This window comes from Actinia tenebrosa, unplaced genomic scaffold (genome assembly GCF_029948245.1).
Source record: "Actinia tenebrosa isolate PJP-AT-01 unplaced genomic scaffold, QUT_ActTen_1.0 PGA_scaffold0__85_contigs__length_37466705, whole genome shotgun sequence".
Taxonomy (NCBI): domain Eukaryota; kingdom Metazoa; phylum Cnidaria; class Anthozoa; order Actiniaria; family Actiniidae; genus Actinia; species Actinia tenebrosa.
In genome coordinates, this window is record NW_028292569.1 from 34348133 (window position 1) to 34370675 (window position 22543).

The 22543-nt window shown below is 34.7% G+C and overlaps 4 protein-coding genes across 5 annotated transcripts; 2 read left to right on the top strand and 2 right to left on the bottom strand.

The window, feature by feature from the left end:
* The first annotated feature begins 201 nt into the window (after positions 1-201).
* Positions 202-1332, top strand: LOC116292347 (uncharacterized). The gene has a single exon (XM_031699646.2). It carries the CDS (start codon positions 346-348, stop codon positions 763-765), a length of 420 nt encoding a protein of 139 aa, XP_031555506.1. The 5' UTR covers positions 202-345; the 3' UTR covers positions 766-1332.
* A 1482-nt stretch (positions 1333-2814) lies between these two features.
* LOC116292315 (protein FAM184A) lies at positions 2815-12522 on the bottom strand. Of its 2 annotated transcripts, XM_031699602.2 has the most exons (13): positions 11355-12522; positions 10537-10718; positions 9923-10414; positions 8956-9077; positions 8517-8667; positions 7484-7537; positions 6668-6880; positions 6178-6331; positions 5584-5711; positions 4898-5082; positions 4432-4578; positions 3956-4073; positions 2815-3868 (listed from the first exon to the last, which is right to left on the bottom strand). In XM_031699602.2, exons 1-13 carry the CDS (start codon positions 12505-12507, stop codon positions 3578-3580), a joined length of 3390 nt encoding a protein of 1129 aa, XP_031555462.1. In that variant the 5' UTR covers positions 12508-12522; the 3' UTR covers positions 2815-3577. The 2 variants fall into 2 exon arrangements, with proteins under 2 accessions (XP_031555462.1, XP_031555471.1); XM_031699611.2 differs by lacking the exon at positions 7484-7537 and having other exon boundaries at positions 2816-3868.
* LOC116292331 (cytoplasmic dynein 2 intermediate chain 2) lies at positions 12513-20365 on the top strand. Its single transcript, XM_031699621.2, has 17 exons — positions 12513-12893; positions 12995-13079; positions 13182-13238; positions 13800-13881; positions 14499-14578; positions 14993-15045; positions 15421-15460; positions 15565-15639; positions 15877-15943; positions 16291-16385; positions 16632-16676; positions 17097-17253; positions 17416-17523; positions 17683-17837; positions 18270-18395; positions 18568-18650; positions 18842-20365. Exons 1-17 carry the CDS (start codon positions 12835-12837, stop codon positions 18969-18971), a joined length of 1497 nt encoding a protein of 498 aa, XP_031555481.1. The 5' UTR covers positions 12513-12834; the 3' UTR covers positions 18972-20365.
* On the bottom strand, positions 19091-22450 carry LOC116292339 (uncharacterized). Its single transcript, XM_031699633.2, has 10 exons — positions 22302-22450; positions 22079-22135; positions 21902-21959; positions 21738-21764; positions 21588-21617; positions 20929-20967; positions 20756-20820; positions 20221-20306; positions 19929-19990; positions 19091-19534 (listed from the first exon to the last, which is right to left on the bottom strand). The coding sequence occupies exons 1-10, from the start codon at positions 22339-22341 to the stop codon at positions 19480-19482; spliced, it is 519 nt and encodes a 172-aa protein (XP_031555493.1). The 5' UTR covers positions 22342-22450; the 3' UTR covers positions 19091-19479.
* Positions 22451-22543: the final 93 nt, after the last annotated feature.

The following is a 22543-nucleotide window of genomic DNA, read 5'->3' on the forward strand; positions in this document are numbered from 1 at the left end:
TTCTCTCTGCACGCCATTTTTGTTTTTCCCTCTCTTGAAATAGAGGGTTCTGATTGGTCAGTTTTCACTACCGTCATGTTTCGCGCGCCGTATCGAAACATCGCAAGCATAACACCACGCGGGTTTCCGTACGTCAATCTTACGGATCCTGTCTTCTTATTTGTTAAATTTGTGAACATCAGACCTGATTAAACCGGTTTACACGAGGAACGCATTTTCCGCTGTCAAGGAATCGAAGGCTTGCTGTTTGGTCGATCGGTTTGGCTGATCTAGAGAAGTCATCTCGTGCTTTGTTTTTTCCTGTGTTTTTTTTTGCGTCGTATTAGCTGCTTAACTTTAATCAAGATGCCAGGCAAAAAGGGAGCAACCAAAGCTGCACCAAAGGTTGATAGCCAGCCAGAAAAAACTCCAGAAGTCCACGAGGAAAAAGCCCCAGAAGCAGAAGTAGAGAAAGAAGAGCCAACTGTCGAAAACGTCGAAGAAAGAAAGAACCCCGAAAAAAAAGGACGAGGACGTCCAAAAAAGACTGACAGCAGCGAACCTTCAACTAAGAAGCCCAAGCAAGTTAAAGAGAGAAATCCACCTTCTCGTGTAAGCAGGAGAGTGGCAAACATGAAGAGTGGTGTGACAGAACCAGCAGTGAACGCCGAACAAGAACCCAAGAACAAAGATGTCAGCTCAAAGAAAGCACAGGCAAAAGCTCAAGAAGGAAAGAAAGAGCTATCTGCCTCAAATGGAGCTACTGAACAAGCCGTTGAGAGTTGATTTACTTCTATAAACACTATGTCTTTACAACCAAAGAGTTTTCTTGGAACTGAGACGGTAAACAAGTGACTTTAGTCTTTGTGTTTCGTTCGTCATCTTCGACAAGCTTCCAACCTTGCCTTTTATATACATAACTTACATTTATTCACCCGAAAACTAGTTTTAAGTTTTCCGTTAGAATTCTTTATGCTTTGATTAGATATTTCTCTCTACTTTTGTAGTCGTACATTTTTTTGTCGTAAATTCGTTGTATAGTGTAAAAAGGGTCCATATAAACACTGGGGCCATAAAGCATGCGGCTGTAAAACAGCCATTTGACCCATTGATCTACGTTTCGATTTAATAAAATTTTACAGAAAGAAAGCTCATTGTACTTATCTTGAACATTTTCAAACTTGTCGTTTAAGAGCTCATCATTCGTTTTATGTGTAATGTGTTACTGAAAGTATAACACAACGGACTTTAGTTTTAGTTCTCGAGTAAGTTTATCGTGCATCCTATGACTTCGACTTACATTGTAAATGTTCTCTGTGTGAAAGACCATAGTAAAGTCTTCCATTTTTTAAAGATTAGTTGTGTTTTTGATGACTAAAGTCGGTTACATCTTTCTTTGCTCCTTATAATGATTCAAAAATCTGGTCGTATATGGCCGTTAAATATTCTATTGCTTTCCTTGTCATTCAAACCATCTTCTTTATTGAAAGAAAGGAATATAGCTATTTTGCAGTATATTCCTGTTTGCTTCTGTTTAGTTATGCCAAAATTTGGGAAGCTGAGGGCTAAGAACTGAAATAAATATCTCCATGGAATTTTCCCCAATGTAGATCATTTTATTTTAGGAATTTTCACGTATAATTCTAGACTTTTAAAAAGTACAGAATCAAGGAAAACTCCTTTTAAAAATTAGTGTGTAGTTGATTTCTTTTCCCATATCTATTTCCATTCCCCTTATCTTACCAAGGAAGGATGATATATGTGTACTGGTATTGGTTAGTCGGAATGGAAGGAAACTGAAAAGCATCCACAGAGTTCTGTCTATTTAGAACATTTTGGCCCTAAATAGAGGCTTTCAACCATCAACTGCCAGCGCCCATGATACGGCTTGGACTGTTTGCACTCTTGGAATTAAATTATTTCCATGTAAAATAATCTTATTGCTTCTGCCATCTAACATGGCTGCCATCATGTGTTGGTGTGATGGTGCAAAGCCTCTATTACTCTACACGTCTACATGGAAGCTACTTTTCCTTCAAAAGTAACTCTTGTCAAAAAGTAACTCTTCCATCATTTCTTTATTTCCCTCTTCTTTTTAAAGTAAGTCAATGACCTTTATGGTCATCATACATGAGAAAATGTTCAATTGAACAGCAACCATGATTATTTCTGAAGGAAGGTGGACAAATGAGAAAAGCCAAAGTAATTTCAAGTTCCAAGCCAAATTGACAGGTCTAGAGTGATTTTCCTTTGCTTGTGAAAGAATAGTTTAGGTATAAAAATTTCATTGTTTTTTTTTGCTTTTTGTTTTTGCTTATTTGACTATCATACGTTGACTGACATTTTTATTACACTGGTTAAATGCATTTTACTGTATGTTTCTATATGTGTTAGGTGGGAAGTAGTCTCGACAGATAGTATTACCAATAGAGCTAGGACACACACTAAAAGCGAGCAATGCTTTGCACTATTTAGCACCAATTAAACAGTGATTTTCCTCAGACCGTGAAATGGTTTTTGCAGTTGTTATATAATCAAATAGAGACAAAAGAGCAGACAATGGAAATGATTTCACGGTCCAAGTAAAATCACTCTAGAAAACAATAGAATTAGCATAATCTTTTAGCACTATTTAGGTTGCATTCTAGTGCTGGCACTAAACCCGTGAAACAAATACTAATTTTTAGTACTAAAATTGTGATAAACAATAGGAAACAAAGGATTCCGTATGAATTAGAGTGCTCTCACTAAACCAGTGAAACAAATACTAATTTTTAGTACTAAATAGTGATAATCAAACAATAGAAAACAAAGGATCCTGTATGAAATAGTACTAATTAGTACTGAATATGTTTCACGGGTTTAGCGCGTGCACTCTACTACTTATTAGTACTAAATATTATTCATGAGTTTAGTGTGTGCACTCTATAATGGTAAAATTAAAACTGGGAATAATTTAGCTCCTATCCAGTTAATGATAAGAGCAATTTCCACTGTTCCCTGTTGTAACTTTTTTATGGATTGATGAGTGTCATCATCATGTTTCGATAAACTATGAATGAGAAAAAAGTTACACGTAGATCAAGTTGTCTAGTTTGATAAGTTTTTATTTCTCAAAAATACTGTTTTAACTTCATCTCAAATAAATTGTGATTTTTAGCATACTCATTGAGTACCATAATTGATGCTATAGATATATTTGTTTTTTGTTACAAACAAGTGGCCTCAGAACTATTTACAAGTCATATTTACCTATTTATATAGTTTTCGTACATCTTAAAAAGTATTTCCCAACACAATATTATAATACAGTCATGCTATATACACATTTATAAAGACTTTAATAAAGTGTGCACTTCCAGAAAATTAAATCTTTTCCCCTCTCTCCATCTATAAAACATGGATGCCTTACTTTATTAAAGTAATATAATAAATTATTTAATGACAATCTTAGATTAGCATGTTTTTGCTTTAACCACCCTCCCACCCAACTTAGAGTATTAAAATCTCTAGCCATGAAGTCACACAAATATTTTAAATTATTTTCCAAGATAAATTTTACCTGGAAGTGCACATTATTCTATTTTTTTCTATACATTTAGTATACCACAGTTCTAGAATGTGGTGGAGGGTCTTTAGGAGGGGTTGGAGGTAGGGGTTTTGTGTTATTTAGTCTCTTTTCATGTACTTGCATGTTCGGTATGGGATCCAGTCTTGACGATGTACTCATGAACAAGCCATTGTTTTTCGAGACGGTTTTGCTTTTTGGTGTTAATTTTGTCTTGGAGTTTAATGGGTTGATAACACCAACATTAGGTGAAGTACTGAACACTTTGTTAAAGTTGGTTTCCCTGTTGAGGAGCTCCATTTGGAAATATCTTTTCTCCTCCTAAAGATGGATACAAAGTATTTAGCAATATGTTTCGTAAAGAAATGTAGCACACTAGAATCCCAGACAAAAATATTCATATCTTACCACTAATTTCCTCATCTCTAGTTCTCTATCAGCAAGTGCCCTCTTTAATGTATCTAGCATTTCTACATCCTCAGGCCTTGATTCTCTGTTCTTGAAACGAATTTCAGCTTCCTCCAACCTAATCAAAAAACCAAGGAAGCAATAATGTTGGTCAATATGTCAACATGCTAAAGGGCTTTAGATTTATTGTATCAGTGAGGGGCATCTGTGTGTCCACTTGACTCTTATCTTTGATACATATAGGGAACATATATGGGGAACAATTTCCTCTATTTTTTGGATTTGTTTGAGTCCCCTGCCTGCTCATTTTCCCAGACCATCCATTAGGGGTAACGATATCAAAGAGACCTTTGCTAAGTAGATTTTTCTTTAGTTAAGCTACTTAGTTACTTCTCCACAAAATTAGTAAGACTTAGTATGATTATCTCAATTCATTCTCTAAATTCTTATGTTGAAGTGCAGTTTAAGTTACTTACATCAATTGTAGTGCAGATATTTTGCTATTCTGGAGTTCTTTTGCTCGATTAAATTCATCGACAAGTCCTTTTGTTTCTGACAAATGCTCTGATGTTAGTGAATCAATTTCTTGTTGGTGAAGCCTTCCCAAACGTTCCTCACGCTTCCTATGGAAAAACATTTGGCATTTTTTATAAGTCAACAAATAAGAGTAAAATATCAGGAAGAGAACACCTACGAGGCATTTTCAAAAACAGGAAAACCATGCATGTTTAAAAGGATAATTTATGACTTTTTCCCAATCACATGCTAAAAATTGGGGTTTTGGTAGACGTCAATTCAATTGTTTTCATAACACTGTTGGAAATAACAATGTTTTCAAGGGCATGTGTGTAAGGAATGTCACATGAAAATACCTTGATTGATGTCCACCAAAACCTACTTGGATTTAACTCTTATGAAATGTAAATAGCTAGTCATTAATACCTGATTTGTGAGTTGGCTTCTCTTCTTATAGCTAGTATCTCTTGACCTTTAGACTGTAGCTCCTCTTCAAGCTTAGCCACATTATTCCTTAGCACAGATATTTCGCCATCCAGCTCTTGGAGCTGTGAGTCTTTCAGTCCTAGTTCATGCGTGATATCATCTACTTTAGTTTGATGCTCAGCTTCCTGAATAATAGGCAAATATATTTAGTAATATTTACTTTAATTATATAAACTTATAGAGTGAATCCTCTCTCTCCATTACCTATAATAATAATGATAATAAAGTGATAATACCTTTTTGAATTAAATCAAGAAAAGTTGACTTCGCGCTATGTATACTACTTACTAAAAAATCTTCCCATTCTTATTTTAGCTTAGGAATTTTTTTTGATTTATAATTTCTAAATATTGTCAGTCAATTTGAATTATTTTGTAACTGATTGTTATGAATTAATATGCAAATAAGAGCCTTAACAGACTTAATGTATGCATGGATTTTAAAATAAATAAGCAATGGACAACATACAGCCAATGTCTTGAATTGACAGCGAAATCCCTGAAAAGCAGATTACTAGACATCTAGAGAATAGTCTAGAAACTTTCTTAAACCAGAAAGATCTATCTTAAGTGCAGTGCAGTGCTAAAATAATAATCAAAACATGAACCAAAAATATCAACACCCACCTGTCTGGTCATAATTTCATTGGTTCGCTGCAGTTGTAATTTTAAAGCCATCATCTGGCTCTCAAACTCTTTGTTCAGCTGTTGCATGTCTTCCTGTTGCTTTCTAAGAAGCTCATTTCTTAATGACTCTGTGTAATGGAAAGATATTTCTCATCAATAGGATCCCATGCAATTTGTGCATAAAATTGATCTACTATGTGTTGCATATTTTTGAATAAATATCAGGTTTTTTTGAAGTGGAAATATAGAATTATATAGCATATGCCAGGTGCCATTTACTCTTGATTGAGCAAGCAAACCCACATTTATATCTTTTTATACAGTAATCACTTTATTTTACTGAAAACATATAATACTACTGTGTAAGAACATCAATAATAATAATGATAACGAATAAATAATAATAATAATGATAATAATAATTATCTACATATTTTTAAACTCATCATGTAATTACTGTAAGATTACACAGTCATTTTTTACCACTTTCTGCACACTGACCAAAATCTAAAATTCCAAGGCATTACACTATCTTGTTTTTACTTAATATTTAATATTTAATATGCACAAAAATGCTATTAGTATGATAATTACCTTTTTCATCTTCCTGTTTTGCCAGCAGTTCATCAATTTGTTTTTTCCTTGCAAGCTCTGCCTGAGACTTCATGGCATCAAGAGCAACCTTGTTTGCTTGTAAATTAGAAGCCAAATCATCTTGGTATTTTGCCTGTAAACATTTCTCTAAATCCTAAAGTAAACATTACATCAAAATAGAAAGTTATTTAAATAAATTATTTAATAAATGATACTAGGCTATTTGAACTCAATGCTTAATTTTAGAAGGTTGGAAACAGTAGAAAGTTTGAAAAAAGAAAAAAAAAAGTGATAATCCTACTTAAAAGTTACGGTAATCATGTTTCATTGGTTTATTATTTTCATTGTTCACTCATTTATTCAGTCACTATTCTTTCATTCACTTTTTGTCCTTGCCAATATACATCTGGATACTCAATCCCCTTATTGATTATTATAGTAACAAATTGCTTGACTTTTTGTTCCTGTAAAATATGTAGATATCCTGTACCTGTAACTTTTGTTCTCCAAGCTCCTTTAATGTGTTCATCTCTCCCTCATGGAATTCTCCAATTTCCTTGATTTTGTTATTAAGATTTAAAGACAATCTTGCCATTTCTTCCTCATGTTTCCTTCTCTGTTTCTCCAGGTCATCTCGTAACTGGTGTTCTATACTTGATGCATTTGCTTTTCGTTTTTCCAAGCTGTCTTGCAAATCTTTTATCTATTTGAATTGATGAAACAATATTAAATAGTGATTTTTAATTCATAAAATAGGCTACGCCATTGTTTGTTGCGTTTACAACCTAGCCTTTTATGCAAAATGAACTTTAATTAACCAACTGCCTAGTATAGTAAGTGATTGGACATTGAGTTTATTTTAAAAGCTTCTTACAAACATGGTTATCTCATTGTTATGCAGCTGAAGTTTTGGTAATAATTTTTTTGAGATTCAACCAACTGTTGGCCTATGCCAAAAAGTCTAATATGGATAAGGCCAAAGGTCTGCCAATAATTGTCAACAGATGCATGTTAGCTGGTCATAAAGTACAAAACAACTGTACATTACAGTACAGTATTCTAGTCTGATTCCAGATGTATCCTTATAAAAATGCCTTCTTTCCACGTGAAATTTTAGTTTTCGAGGTGTTCTAACATTGATATTAATTTTATATCTGGCTTACACTCACCTGTAATTTCTATTTTTAAGATTTTAAATTAATATTATTGATATTTAGTGGAATTCTCCTGATATATTTTATTTAGTAGTATTTTTTAATATTTTAGATTGATATTTATTTAGGAAGTTTATATTTAAGTCATTTACCACATCACTGGAATTTTGAATTAAGATATCTTTTTCACTTTCCAGTTCTTTTACCTAATAGGAAAATACAGAATACTTGTTATGCAAAGATATTATATTTTTATCAAAATAGCTTAAATATCTGCACATTTTAGATTCTTTTGTTAACCCAGTGAATTGTAGTCTTACTTCTAGACTACAATTCTCTTATTTTTTATTGGATTTATTCAAATATTAGACTTCAATGACTATAATTAATATTTTAATGGATCATTATATAGAATAACTCCAAGCTAGCAAATTTTGAAAACCAAAGATACATGTAGTTTTTTTATATGAATATTTTTTGATAATAAATATTAATTGAGAAAGATGTCTTAAGTCAGATCATAAAACAGTTAAGTATAGTTTTTTTTCAGTTGAATTCATGGGTTGCCTTAAGGGAATCGTGGGTGAAAATATGGTAGCACCCAAAATTCTATACACCTTGCCTTGACACACAACATAATAATAGTACATACTACAATATTAAGGTATTGGGGAGGGACGGGGAACTTTTCCTGGAAATCTGCAATAACTTATTTTTCAGAAATTAAGGGGAGCTGGGTTGGAAGGTTGTGGTTGCAAATAGTGGGACCATAGACCTCCTCGGCTATGGAGGGCTCAAAATTAATTTTGTTCCATTTCAGACCATGTGTCATTCCCTTGAGAATAATATTCTTTGTTTGAGTTGTATCCATATTCGTGTGTCTTCTCATGTGCAACCGAGCGCAAACCTTAAACAAAGAAATGATACTCTAGGGAATGACACATGGTCTGAAATGGGAAAATGTTGCGTCAGAGCAGAGGAGGTCTATTAATCACCCATGTTCATTTTCATATAACACCACTTTACCACACAGTTTGTCTTTTATCCACCAAACAATCAACATTGTATTTTCTTCAACCAAAACCAATTTATTTGCGAGGTTTTGAGCATTAGCGCCAATCTGCAGGGATTACAGAGTTTGAAATTACAAAATAACACTTGAAATAACTTTACATTGCTACTTACTGTTTTCCTGAGTATTTCCATTCTACTCTCAAGATCTTTTCTCATCTCTTCCCTTTCCATTTCTTTGATCCTTGTCAACTCCTCTAATGCAGCTCTGTTTTCTTTACTATGTTGGTCATTTAATTCTGATCTCAGTCTGCTGTTCTCATCCCTAACATAAACAAAACCAAACAAAAATAAGGTGTCTAAGTATTCAAGAGTAAGAGCCACACCCTTTTTTTGGGAGATTCAATAACTTTTGTTTTCCATAAGAACATACATCACTAGTGACCTTGAGCTTTAAATCACTTTCAATTATAAGTTCATTTCTTGTGATATAATATCACATTAGACTTTGCTTGTATAATTATATATTAATTGCTTTCCTTGTAATAATGTTTAAATTTATTTAACAAATGCTCCTTATTTGTATGTATAGTATTACTACATGGGATTTTACCTTAGTTTTTTATTCCACTTATCATCAAGTTCTTGAGTCAAGGTCTGCAAACTAGTCTGTAATTTACTCTGAGCTTCCACTTTGGATTCCTCATACTTCTTTTGAAGGTTGATTAATTCAGTCTGGTATTTAATGAAAAGAATTGTTGGATAGTTTAATCACATTGTCCAAAATGCAGTGAGATTTTTTTCTCAAAAAAGTAGCACAGGAAAAAAAAACGAATTCCCATCCAATTCCCAGAGCGAGCCAAATTGGGAACGTGGCACTGATTCCCAATGTTAGTTTGTTGGGAATTTTGTTCTTCCATTGGGTATTAGAATGAAATTCCCAACAATAAATCCCAAGGTTGGTGTTCAAATTGGGAATTCAAGGAAATTCCCAATTTGGGAATCTGGTTTTTTTTCCTGTGTAGGTCATTCTATTTTGACATGCAATAAGGGAACATCATGAATGCTGAGGCAGAAGCTCCCAACCAGGTAGAGTAAAGGTACAGAGCACTTTTGAAATAGAAATGACCTGGCATTACTAAGTAGAGTGTAATAGACTCCTTTCACTAAATCCCTACCTGCAGCTGAGGGTGTGGTAAAAGTATTGAAAAATAGTAGCATAGACCAAATTCAAAACTCGCACCAATGTGAGGCTTAAGTTGTGAACAATGGAATCTGGCGTGATTTGTGACTTTTGAATCACGCCAGATTACTTTGAGTCACGCCAAATCCCTTTGTTCACAACTTAAGCCTAACATCGGTGCAAGTTTTGAATTTGGTCTATAAACAAAGATTTTAATCCTCAATAATAAAAAATCCTATTCTTATTCCAAGATTGGGAATAACTACAGTAAGTGCAAGGGGTCTAAAAGAGTAGCAGTGAGGAGGGTGGGGAGTAAGAAGATTTTGTAAGGAAATGTATATTTTTAATATTGGGGGTTGGGCTGGGCCTTTAGAGGGGCATAACTCTATCAACTTACTTTCAGTATCGTTGAGTTGTTTGTAACTTCCTCAAGCTCTTGTTTAGTGCCTTCCCAGGCCTCTGAAGTATCTTTCAACATTTTTTTCAAGCTTTCAAGATTAGATGAAGCAGAACCAAGACCTTTTTCACTCTCTTGTACCATATTTAACAGCCTTTTGCATTCATTCTCAACATTTTCATTGCTTTTCTTTAATTCCAGACACTCTTTCTCAAGTTTTGTTATTACTAAAGTTTTCTCTTTGATTATGCTATCTCTTTCAACTTGGGATTTTTCCTTTAGTTCTTTTTCTAAATCCATTAATTTGTCCTTCATTTCATGGTGAAGTTTTTCCATGTCATTTTTATGTTTAGCTTCAAGCCTTGATGTAGTTTCCTCTAGTTCTTTTCTAAGGCTGTTTTCTCTTTCAGACGCAGTGTCCTTCGAATTGTTTAACTCTTTAAGATATTTCATTTCAATTTCTTGCTTTCCATTGGCTAATTTTTTGATTTCCTGAAACATAAAAGTAAAACATCTTATCTAAACTTTATCTTATGTACAAAATATGTGCATCATAGAAATAGTCCATTATTCAGAGCATTACAAAAATAAGGTATTTCAACATAATTACATACATTATTGAGAGATTCTACGTGTTCACCAGATTCCAGGAAGTGAGATTTATACTGCTGTTCTAACTCTTCATAACTTGATTGCAGTTTACTCAGATTATTGTTTAGTTCATTGATGTTGGATTTCAGACTTCGGATATTGGTTTCTTGTGAAAGTTTATTGGCTTCTAGCTTGCCAATAGCAGCTGAAATGCAATTTGGGCAAGATTATTTAGAAATTCTTGGGGGGGAGAGGTAGGAAAGGATAATTTTTGGGAAGGAGGAGACTAGGGTATAAGAGATAGAGTAGAAAAACGTTTGTGTGAAACATTTGTGATTTTTTCCTCTCTTACAGAGTATATTACACGTCTCATACTCAGGGATAAGTAATGGCTGGTCATTGGACAAAGTCAAGCCAGAATTGGACTTTTCCAGTCAAATTTTTGCCTGGTTGGTCATATTTGACCAGTAACATTCAGTAAGCCAAAAATAAAGAGGTATTTCCAAGCTAAAATTTATTTAACCTGTAATTATGACCTGTCTGACTAGCCATTACTTTTAGCCCAGCATACCAGAGGTAACACTAGGTTTGTAAGAAAATATGTAGATTTGTACAATTTTGTAGTTTCCAAGTTGTGATAAACAAATAATCATTTTCCTTGGTTTATAAGTCATTGTATTATCAAATCAGGAATGAATCATACCACATCAATGATCAATCTTGTTCAAACAGTGACAAAAAAGTGCTGATGACCTAAAGTGCTAATGGCCAAATCAATCCCTGGCTTTGATCAATCATCACCTTTTTGGATAATAAATCATCAATTGTCCATCTTACTTACTTGATTGCCTTGCAATCTCAGCTGTTTTCTCTTCGCTTCTCTTTCTGTATATCATAAGCTCATTTTGAAGTTCCCTAACATCACTCAGAGCAGAAGAAGTTTCTTGTTTTGATTCCTTTAACTGCAAAGAAAGTCTTTCTACGGCATCATTTGTACCGTCAGTGAGACTCTTCAGTTCACCAATTTGATTTCTTAACTGAGTTATTTCATGTTCACTATCACTTTGCCTATTTAAGAGGTCCGAAATTCTCTCTTTCAGAAGTCTCTCTTGGCGATTCCACTCTGCCTTAAGTTGCTTTTCTCTTTCTTCTAAAGTTTTAGAGTTTGATTCATTAGATTGTGCTTGAGCGGCTCGTAATGCTTCGAGTTCTTTCTCATAAAATATTTTCAATTTTTCAACTTTTTCTTGGTACTCCTTTTCAAGTTTCTTTCTTTCATCACTAGCAAGGGATACAGAAGAATCGAGGTGCTCCTTAATCATAGCTTCCCGTTCTTTGCTTTCCTGTTCAAGCTTTTGCTTTTCTCGTACGACTTCATCGTATCGCACTCTATGTGCTTTCATTAGCTGGTCTAATTCTTCATGATGTTTACTACTCAAATCCTCGACCATTTTATCCCTATCTTCTTCCAATTTTCGACGCATTGCTTGAAAATCCTTTAAGCGATCTTCAAACTCCTTCTTTGAGGATAACATTTCTTTGCACATTGATAACATTTTATCAGAATATTCCCGTTGAAAGAGAGACTGTTTCTCCTCATACTGTCGTTTCATATTTTCAAATCCACTTAGCGCTTCTTCTTTTTGCAATCTTTCCTTGGAAACTATCGACTCAAGTACTTCTATCTTATGCTTCTGTTCGCTAACAACTCCTAGTCGTTCTTTGAAAGAATCAATTTTACCCTTGGTCTCAGCAATCAACTGCTGTAATTCTTCTTCGTGTGACATTTTTAAACTCTCCACGAATGCATCATGCTCGTCGTTTTTGGTATTCAGAGCATAAATGACTTTAGTAAGCTGGGCGATCTTCTTAGACATTTTCAAATGGAGATCTGGTGTAACTTCTGAAGTAGCACTGGCACCATGATTCGCCATGTAAGTGCCACTTCTATGCGGCATATTGTAGAAACTCGAAGAAGTCTTGCTGGACGCCATCTTGACTTCTTCAACTTGCTGTTACTTTTTGGTTGCTAGGGTTACAACTTCAGTGTTGTGTTCCGTACTCATCAGTCGATATGTGTTCGTTAATGAATTCACGACTGTTCGTGAAGCTTCGGTATGCTGTCGACTTGCCTTCGCTCTCTCGATTTCTATGAAATAGCCTTCGTTTTTCGAAAATTAAAAGCCCGTAAGAATATCGATTGCATGAATTACCGCCATTTTGAAAACTGAAGTCAAAATAAACTGGAACTTGGCAACTGGAAGAAAAGAAGAGTCTTACCTTATAATGTCTTTTATTGAAAAGTTTTGATTGTAAAAAAAATGTTCAGTGTAGAATCTCAAGAAGGCGTTTATTTTCAATCTTCATGGAAAACTGAGAGGTAAGAAAGTTGAAAATTAATCCCCCAAAAAATTATGAATTAGGTGTTGTGGTCAAAATACCTTCGACAATTTATAAAATATGCCTGGTTTATTCTTCTAGATCAGTGAAAGACAGTGTAGCACAAACTAGTGAAATCATAACTTATGAAGCTGACGTTCAAGTAATTCAGAAATTGGACGCTGAGGTACTAACTAAAACCCTCTTTTTTGCCCTTTATTTCCATGGAGCCTTGCTTATTATCTTTATGAGCTTAAGCTTATATATTTCGTATGTTTGTTTCATAAAGGTTCAAACAGAAGAAGAAAAAGAACCGCAGTTAACGATAGGGCATGATATCTCTCAGGTATATAGGCAATTTTATTGACCTGTGACTACTGAGTAATGTGTTAGGGGAAGGGGGGGAGAGAGTCAGGGCTGTCAACTCTCCTGGATAAACCGGGAGTTTCCAGATTTTGGACCGTCTCTCCTGGTCTCCAGATTGGAGTCTCAAATCTCTCGGTTAATCGCCGAAGCTGACCATTTCTTGTGAGCCTTGACTTTCACAACCATAAAATTCGAACTCTCCATGCACCGAACTTAATTGCATAAAAGAATGCTGCCTCATTATCACCTGATATCCATTGTTTTTAATGAGTTCAGTGCATGGAAATTTCAACGTTTGCCCTAGGCCTAACAAAACAGTGACATCACTGTTTTTGATTAGCAGCAGTCTCACATGTTATTTGATCTAAACTTATGAAGTGACACACTGGACACTAATCTTATGGCCTTTGCCTAAAAGTATGCGAGTTTTGGAAAAATTTCTAAAGGCAATTTCTAGTTATTGAGACAAACTAACCAGCATTATTTTAAGCCCTGCTCTATGTAAAATGTAAGTAGTCAAAATCTTGCCTCTCTTTTTCAGAATCTTATCAATTTTATGCTGAATGTTTATCCAGATGTCAGCAAACAGCTAGATGCCAATACTAGAAGTCATGCCTTTGATGGTAAACAATTTGAATCTTATTTTAGGGGGATGGGCGTAGGGGTATTTGCTAAGAACAACAAATTTTCTCAAAGAAACCACAGAGGGAAAAAAAAATGCTAACTGAAAAACTGCATGTAAAATTGTCCAAAGGAATTGCTACATCCCCTCCTATTTTGATAAAACTATATTGTAACTATGATCTGTGTGAAGGAATATGATATGACTTTGATCATTTATGTGATTTACAAGAGAGAATTAAAAATGAAGACACCTCTTTATGAAAAATATGATAAATATTCATAAACGATATACCTATTTTATTGCTACTTTAATCAGGTTGCAGGTGTCATTAGCACTGATGAAGGTTGTGCACAGTCTAATGTTTGCTACCCTGGTCCCAGAGGATCAACGATTTTTCTCCTGGCCACGATTTTTCTCCCGGCCACGTTTTGAGCCACGCAGTGGCGAGCGAGCTGCAAAGCAGCGAGTCTTCGTTGGATCTCCGATGAAGTCTCACCAGTCTCGTGGCTTTGCAGCTCAAAATATACGTGGAGAAAAATCGTCGAGCCTCTGGAACCAGGGTAAATGTTTGCTGAAAAGGTATAAAAACTACCTCATTAATCATTGTTTTCAAAGGTTATGATGTTGACTGGGAAGAGAAATCAAGCTCTGTCTCTTGCGAGTACCAGCTGATAAATAGTGACCAGGAAGAACAGGCAAGAACTAATGAAGTTTACACAACTTTGTCATATTCATTTATTAGCATATTAAACATTAGGGACTGGTCATAAAGTACAGGTGGGGGTGGGCTGGAAAAATCAGAAATCTCAATAAACAAGTTTTAGTGGCCCACCCTTTAGTCCATGCATGATTAAAAGTGGCCCAACCTTGAATGGCTGCACAAAAATTGATGACCCACCCACATTACCCCCATCGATAAAATCGCATAGGAAACCTCTAATTAAGCTGACAGAGAAGTTGTCTTGTCACTCCTTCCCTGAAGACCACAATGAGGAGACTATATACACACTTAATCTAAAACACTATACACGTTTCATGCCATGATATTTGTTTACAGTATTTACTTATTAGTGTTAGTAACATGACAGTATTATATGATTTCGCATCAGCTTCAAGTCACTGGACTGTCATGGAATTCAACTGGCTCTGTCATTGCTGCCTCATATCCTTTCAATGATGTATTAATTTATAGCTAGTTTTGCTGTTGTTTTAACTACAAACAGTTGTGCTATTAATTATTAATTATTATTTATTAAATTAATTATTTTACATGACCCTGTTATATTCAGTAGTTAAACAGAGAAGAGTGTGAGGCACTCTGTACCACAGATATGGAACAAATTCCTTGCGTCATGTTTGCAAATGCATGTGACTTGATGCTTCTGAAGTTTAGTGTAAGGATGAAAGCTCTGTTTAGCTTTCTGTTTCACTACTGTACTTGTACATGGTTAAAAGCTTAAATAAATTTCAATGAAAATAAATCAGTGATGTTCATTCACTCTTACATAAGATAAATTGCTTCCTTGACATAAACTAAATATGGAAGGCTTGATCATGAAGACTGGTGCACCCACAAGGTATGTTCTTTTATTTTTTTACAATTTTGTTCAGTAAAAATGTTGGTCATTTATAGCTAATATGGATTGCACATTGAATGACAAAACTTTGATATCATCTCTAGTCATCGCTGTGTACCTGGAATCTTGACAGGAAGACCTTAAATGCCAACAAACCTGACACAACTGTGGATTTATCTGTAAGTACATCCAGCAAAATTTACCTCTGAAACAGACTATGGTATAAAGCTGTCAATATATTATATTGGTAATGTATGGTATGGGAGAATAGATTAAAACCTGAGATTCAATGTGAAGTTACCATTTATTCCCCTTTGTGACTGATCGTGGAATGCAGCAATTTCCAAAACATGATAGCCCTTAAGAATTAAAGCAACAACGTTACTCAATGTTTATTATAATTGTTTTTTTTTCAGAGTTGTTTGATGACCATCTCATTTCATCCCGTCTTGCCTGCCCTTGTTGCTGGAGGCACATTTAATGGTATAGTTCATAAAATGGCTTGAAGATGATACTCTGATAATAATTTCAAAGATCAAATAACTGCTTGAAACAAATCAAAATATTTAGCTTATATGCATACTAGTACTTCATTCACAGAGGGGGAGTGGAGTTTTCAAAAGGCGGAGAAGGATAAGGGTCCGAATAAATGAAGTTCTTTCTGTGTATAAAGACCTATATGAAGTCAGGGTGGGGTTATATGTTATCCCCAAAAATGTGAAGGAAGAGATATTTTAAGGAACTTTAGATTGAAAATACTTATTCAAATTTAACACTAGACAGTATTCACTAGGTCATATATGCCTAATATATTTATAATTATTTATAAGGTGAGGTGCTGTTATGGGATCTTAGCAAGGAAGATGATATGTTAATAGGTTCTTCTGGTATGGGAAGTGATTCACACAGGGAACCTGTAACCAAGGTAAACCTTTTCTATTATTTCTGACATTAATCTACCAAATTATGTACTATACTTCCTTGTCACTTATTTATAGCACTTATTCTTTAGCACTTATTTTCACTTTCAAAATTGGAAGCTTATTAAGTACAAAAGATTCTATCCCCAGGATGCTCTGTGCGGGTGTGGTGTATATATTATCCCATTTTTCTCTTCTTGTTTATTTTCTTTTTATGTGTGTCATCTCAATTTGATTATTTCTTCCTTTAGGTACTGTGGATAATTGATCCAGATTCAAAAGGAAAAAAGTATCAGGTACAGCACATTGCATACTATTACTTTGCATACTACCATTTTTATAAGAAGAGATAACTAGCTAAAAACTAGTGTGAGCTGCGCCAGTGTTTCTAATGAAAGATAAATTATACATTTTGAAAAGATGAAAAAACTTATTGACATTTCGGACGCTAGTCCTTCTTTTACTCCGATGAAGGACCAGTTTTTTCATCTTTTCACTGTGTATAATTTACCTTTTTATCATTACTGTACCATTTTTTATGTGACTTATAGCCAGGTCATGATCATTCGCATGAGTAAGCTAAAACAAATCATCTAAGGATTTTCCTCTGTTTGTTGTGATTGAATGGCTCCAAAAAGATGCTTGATCTCTTTGTTTTTACGAAGAGTGCTGATCGAATAGTTTGTACTCAAGGTAACTCTTTCTACCATCAACAGATTCTTAGTGCAAGTGGTGATGGCAAGGTACTGCTTTGGCAAGCCCCATCTCAAGGATCTCAAGATTTAAAGCTAGTGGGTGGATACCTCTTACAAACAGGGGCTATGCCTCGCAGCATGAGAGTCAGTAAAGCAAAGGGAGATGCAGAAATGGGAGGTAATGTGTAATTATATAATTCTAAAGATGTTCTTATGCAGTCATTCTCATTACTTTGAATAGAAAGATGAGGATCATGTGCTCTGACATGAGGTATTGTTGAGCCATGCTCAGCCAAAATATTCTGCTAAAGTACTTACAGTATTTCTTGAAATGTTTTAGTGACAACAGTCTCATTCTCTCATGAAGACAAAACTTTGTTTGTGATGGGGTCCGAAGCAGGAGGGATATTCAAGTGCTCAATAAATTCTCGAGGACCACCATTATCAAGTAAGTTGAACTGATGCTTAAGGCATTTCGATGCATTGGTACATTGCTGTAGCTTTTGAACAACTGAAAATCACTGTCAATGCAGGTTTAGCCAAGTGATATTGCCATAGTGATAGGCTAAGTAATAATGTCAACACTGAAACCTGTTTTTGTTTTCAGCCACTTCCAGCTCAGTTGCCTTGAAATCACCAGTCACCTTTGCATTTGCACCTCACTTTGGACCAGTGTTCTCAGTTGAATGCTCACCTTTTCACAGAAACCTTTTTGTTACTTGTGGAACAGATGGTTCTATCAGAATTTATACAATGCTACAGGTAATCTACTTATTCACCATCTGTTACAAGTACAATACATGTGTGGTTGGCATCCTGGAAAACACGCTACTGATGGAACTACTGAGTTGGACATCAAGTTCAAAGAGAAATTGAGTTGTCATGCAGATCAGTTGAACTCAGCGGGTCTTAAAATAATGGCCAGACAATGTCTGCCTAGAATTAGAACTTGTTCGGTCAAATCTTTGCCTTGCTGGTCACTTTAACCAGTAACATTGGGCCAGAAACAAGGTATGACTGAGCTAAAACTAAATTGGCTGGCCATCATGACTGGCAACTTACCAGCCTTTATTTTAAGCCCTGCACAGGGTTTATTTATCCATTCTAACACTTTAATTTACCATTTAAAATCCCTCATTCATTGCCAAGTATTGTAATTAAGATAACATTATTATCGTAATTTTTTCCATCAAGTCAAAGCCTTTGCTATCCCTCGAGCCTGGTGCAGGCTATTTATTCAAAGTATGTTGGTCACCTGTCAGGCCGTTGGTGTTTTCTGTGGTCACAGCTGATGGAAGGCTTCTCATTTACGACCTGAAGGTATGAAGGTGTCAGTGCATGAAGAGTAACTATTTCTAGACCAGAGAGACATATATCAAATGGAAATGGGATAGAGGGACATAGTAATTATAGATCATGTTGGCATATATCTCAAAATCGACAGGTAAAGGAAGTTGTGATATTTTAATATTTTGTTGTTCTCTCATTGCAGACAAATCATATCAATCCAGTAACAACGATTGAAGCATCTCAGAACAAAAAACCTGTCTATTCAATGGAATTTAACCGACAGAGGTAAATGATTGTTTGAACCCTTCCCATGTAACTTGTACTGTCATTGTCAGTAGCCCTTGAGTGACCATGAAATAATCATGGCTGAAAGTCAAGGTTAGACTTTCAGCCATGAAAAATCATTGCATGTACCATGTTACACGGCATCAACTTTTTACACAATGGCATATCAACTTTTCCTTTATCATTTCAAGGTTGCAGTTGATTGCAACAGGTGATAGTGAAGGAGTTATCAAAATATGGAGACTAAATGATGATCTTACGACACAGCGATCTCAAGAACTTGATATACTAAATGATCTGGCCAATACACAAGCTGAGTAATCTGTATCAAAGACAACAAAATGATTTGAAGAGTCTATAATATTTTGAAAAACCTTTTCTGAATAATACAGGGACTGTAGGATCTAAAGTTTGTCCAACACTGATCAACAGGTCAAAAGTATTGTCTATTATTTATTGTAATATCAATGTACATAGTAGTGAAATGTAATAACATATATGCCAGTTATAGCTGTTTTAGAACAAAAAAGCAAATAAAGTGAATGAGCTTGTATGTGGATACAAGATTCAAGCTTTACATTAATGGCATTAGTTGAACAGGGCTAAAAATAATCACCTGTATGTCCCCAGTCGTAACAAAAGGTCAAATTAGTTAAAGCTCAGTCATTTCTCATTTTCAGGCTCAAAATTAGTGGTTGATATAGCTAGTAAAGATTTGACCCGACAATTGCAATTTTGGACAAACATTGTCTTATGACTGGCTGAAATTTTTAGCCCTGTTGAAGAACATGATGGTAATTTATGCAAATCTTATATAAAATTTGACTGTTTATGCTACATAATCCAGAGGACGATTGAAGCCACCTTTCCGGTTCATATATTGTCTGTGGAATGAAAAAATAGTGTTAAAATATTAAACTTGCTTGTCAATTTGAAAGGGGCAAAGAAATAGATGTAAGAAAGTAGTATCTGGACTTCTGTGACCTAGTTTATTACAATGCTTCTTAACAGAACACACAGAATCATCACTGAGGTAAAGTAGGTTTTGGTGGATATCAATCAAGGCGTTTCCATGACATCCCATAGGCATGCGCCCTTGAAAACTTTCAATTGTGTTTTTTTGACAGTTATGGAAACACATTGATTGACATCTAACAAAACCCTATTTTGTGGCAATTGCAAACTATTAGATTCCATGTACATGGTATTGAGATTGACTGTAATGAGTTTAATGTCACTGCATCTATATAATTACTAAGATCCAAAAACAGGTTTTACCTGTATTTACGAGCTTTCTTTAAACTTGTGGCACTCTGATTACATCCTTCAACATACTTTCCCTGTTTTTAGAAAATGATATTGAAGTCAAGTGTTGCCGATGCATGCAGATTTGATAGAGCAGTTCATGCAATGATTAGTGAGCTATCAAAAACCAAAACACCCAAAAAGGTGCTAAGAAACTCTTGGGGTTGAGAGTAATATAATGGCATGATTGGGGTTCCTGTGGTATTCCTCAAGGTAGCCCTAAGGAGCTTATGAGTTGACCCTTTACATGAGTGTTTCAAAGTACCTTTGTTGAGTCAAAATTAGAAAATCCCATCACTTTCATCATGTCATCTTCATCTTCCTTACTTGGGTCAAGACTCATCTCAATACCTGTAATTAAAGATAGAAAATCATTCTTTACTTTCCAATAAACAGTCAGCATTCAAAAACTTGAGGATTTTTGAAACAATTTTACTTTTTAAATTAAAAGGCATAGGGCAATGGGAATATATTTGGTGATAAGACCAAATATGAGTTTGTCTGCTGTATAAATGTGTTAAATAGTCTGGTTCAAAAAAAGGTTCTTAAAGATTCGACTAAGAATAGACCTACTCGGCTCTGGCATGCTCAGGCATAATGTTTTCCCATTTCAGACCATTTGTCATCATTCCCTAGATTATAATTTCTTTGTTTAATCGTTGCACTCGGTTGCACATGAGAAGAAAATTGTTACCACTCAAACAAAGAATCTTATTCTCAAGGGAATGATGGTGTGAAAATGTGAAAACATTACGCCAGAGCTGAGGAGGTCTACTGTTTCTACTACTGTTATACATTACCATCTATTTCATTTTTCCCATCATCTGATTTACTATCTCGATGAGGACCTTTTTTGTATGGTGATCTAATACAAAAGAATACAATTACTATTTATAATGGTTAAACATACAAAACAATAATAGCAAGGTCAAATGCCATTAGAACTGTCATAACAGTATAGTATTCCGTTTACCTTGATCTTGATCTTCTGGATCTTCTTGGTGAGTTGGACCTAACCATTAAGTATTAACATTATGGTTTTCTTTAGTATTAAACTTTAAAAACTGTTATATTTGAGTTTTACACCAAATCAAAATATGGTGACCAATTTGAATAACTATTGTTCAGGACTATCTAGCCTCCTGTTCAAACACAAACATAAAAATGTTTTTACATGTATGAGAGTCAGTCCAGACAATAGTTATTCTAATTATACCGCTTCTCATTAATCCCATATAGGTAACTGTCCAATGATTTTCTTAATTGGACAGGTCTTGTTGATATGGGATTAATTGGGCAGCTATATAATTAACAGGTAATGGGATTTCATGCTCCCCAATCAAGAAATAATTAGACTCGAAAAATTCCTCTGACTGACAAATTGGACTCAGCCTATGACCTCATCCAATTTTGTAAGTCCTTGGAATTTTCCTCGTCCAATTAAGATGGAGTCCTATTACATATACAAATTGGTTGCCAAATTTGGATTTGATGTATATTAGTATACAGTTTGAGTAAAGATGGTTTTACATTTTACATTACATGGCAGGGTCAAATCCTATTTGGAACATTTGTTATACAGTAATTTAGTCCATTTAGAACATTTATTATACAGCAATTTAGTCCATTTACCGTGACAGTCTTCGCCTTGGGGACTGAGATCTACGACATTAAAAGAAGTATATTTAGCATTCTAACATATTTTCACTCATCATATTGACACACAATCATGATTTGGTACTAAGTTTGTACTTAATCAAGACATATTGTCGGTAATTGTACCTTCTGTATCTTCTTGGTGATGGGGACCTAAGGAAATCCAACAACAAAATTATTCAAAAAATATAAACATCCCAGATCTTTAGTGTCGTTATCAGTATGAAATGATCATAATGCCAGACTTGAGGAAATATCAATGTTTAATAAAAATCAAAACTGATTTATACCTTGAGATTGACCTGTGTCTGTTTCTTCGTGGAGAACGTGATCTACTGCGTCTTCTATCTATTAAAAATCAAACAGCCGGCAAATGTATCAAATTTACTAAGGTATAGCAATCCCTAAATCAAGAACAATTCAGATAAGCTTAATATTTATATTGTAAGGTTAATTTCATGGAGTACCTTTATTTCTTCTTCTTTCTCTTGATCTTGATCTACTTCTTGCACCACGTCTAACATCTTTAGGAAGAAAAAAACGAAAAATGAAGCTTATGGTACTTTAGGAAAAACAAACGCATCCAAAATACAAGTGTTTTGGGTTTATTACTTGTTTATCTTCGATAACCCCCATAACCAGCATGGCAAATGTAACCAAAAAAGCAAGACATTTGCCTTCAATTTTTACCTCTTTTTGGAGAACGACTTCTGCTCCGGCTTCTAGGCATAGCTATTTTGAATAAAGCCCTACTAAAATTAACTTTAATTAAGTTTCTAAGAAAAAATAAAGGACAATAAAATTATCAACATCAAATATGTTTTTTCGACGTTTGTCAATCGGCTCAATTTTTTCTATAAATAGACCAGCGGGTGTATTTCCAAATATATGCGCACTCTGTAATTCTCACGCATGCTTGCCGCTGACCGCAA

Excerpts from the sequence above, each read along its gene's own strand:
- LOC116292315 (XM_031699602.2), bottom strand. The coding sequence starts at position 12,507 with ATGGCGTCCAGCAAGACTTCTTCGAGTTTCTACAATATGCCGCATAGA. Across the intron at positions 10,415-10,536 it reads ACGTAGAATCTCTCAATAAT|GAAATCAAAAAATTAGCCAA; the intron begins GTATGTAATTAT and ends TTTATGTTTCAG. Across the intron at positions 9,078-9,922 it reads ACAACTCAACGATACTGAAA|ACTGAATTAATCAACCTTCA; the intron begins GTAAGTTGATAG and ends ATTAAATACCAG.
- LOC116292339 (XM_031699633.2), bottom strand. The coding sequence starts at position 22,341 with ATGCCTAGAAGCCGGAGCAGAAGTCGTTCTCCAAAAAGAG. Across the intron at positions 20,821-20,928 it reads TCCAGAAGATCAAGATCAAG|ATCACCATACAAAAAAGGTC; the intron begins GTAAACGGAATA and ends CTTTTGTATTAG. Across the intron at positions 20,307-20,755 it reads TGGGAAAAATGAAATAGATG|GTATTGAGATGAGTCTTGAC; the intron begins GTAATGTATAAC and ends CTTTAATTACAG.
- LOC116292347 (XM_031699646.2), top strand. The coding sequence starts at position 346 with ATGCCAGGCAAAAAGGGAGCAACCAAAGCTGCACCAAAGGTTGATAGC.
- LOC116292331 (XM_031699621.2), top strand. The coding sequence starts at position 12,835 with ATGTTCAGTGTAGAATCTCAAGAAGGCGTTTATTTTCAATCTTCATGG. Across the intron at positions 17,838-18,269 it reads GAATTTATACAATGCTACAG|TCAAAGCCTTTGCTATCCCT; the intron begins GTAATCTACTTA and ends TTTTCCATCAAG. Across the intron at positions 18,396-18,567 it reads TTCTCATTTACGACCTGAAG|ACAAATCATATCAATCCAGT; the intron begins GTATGAAGGTGT and ends CTCTCATTGCAG.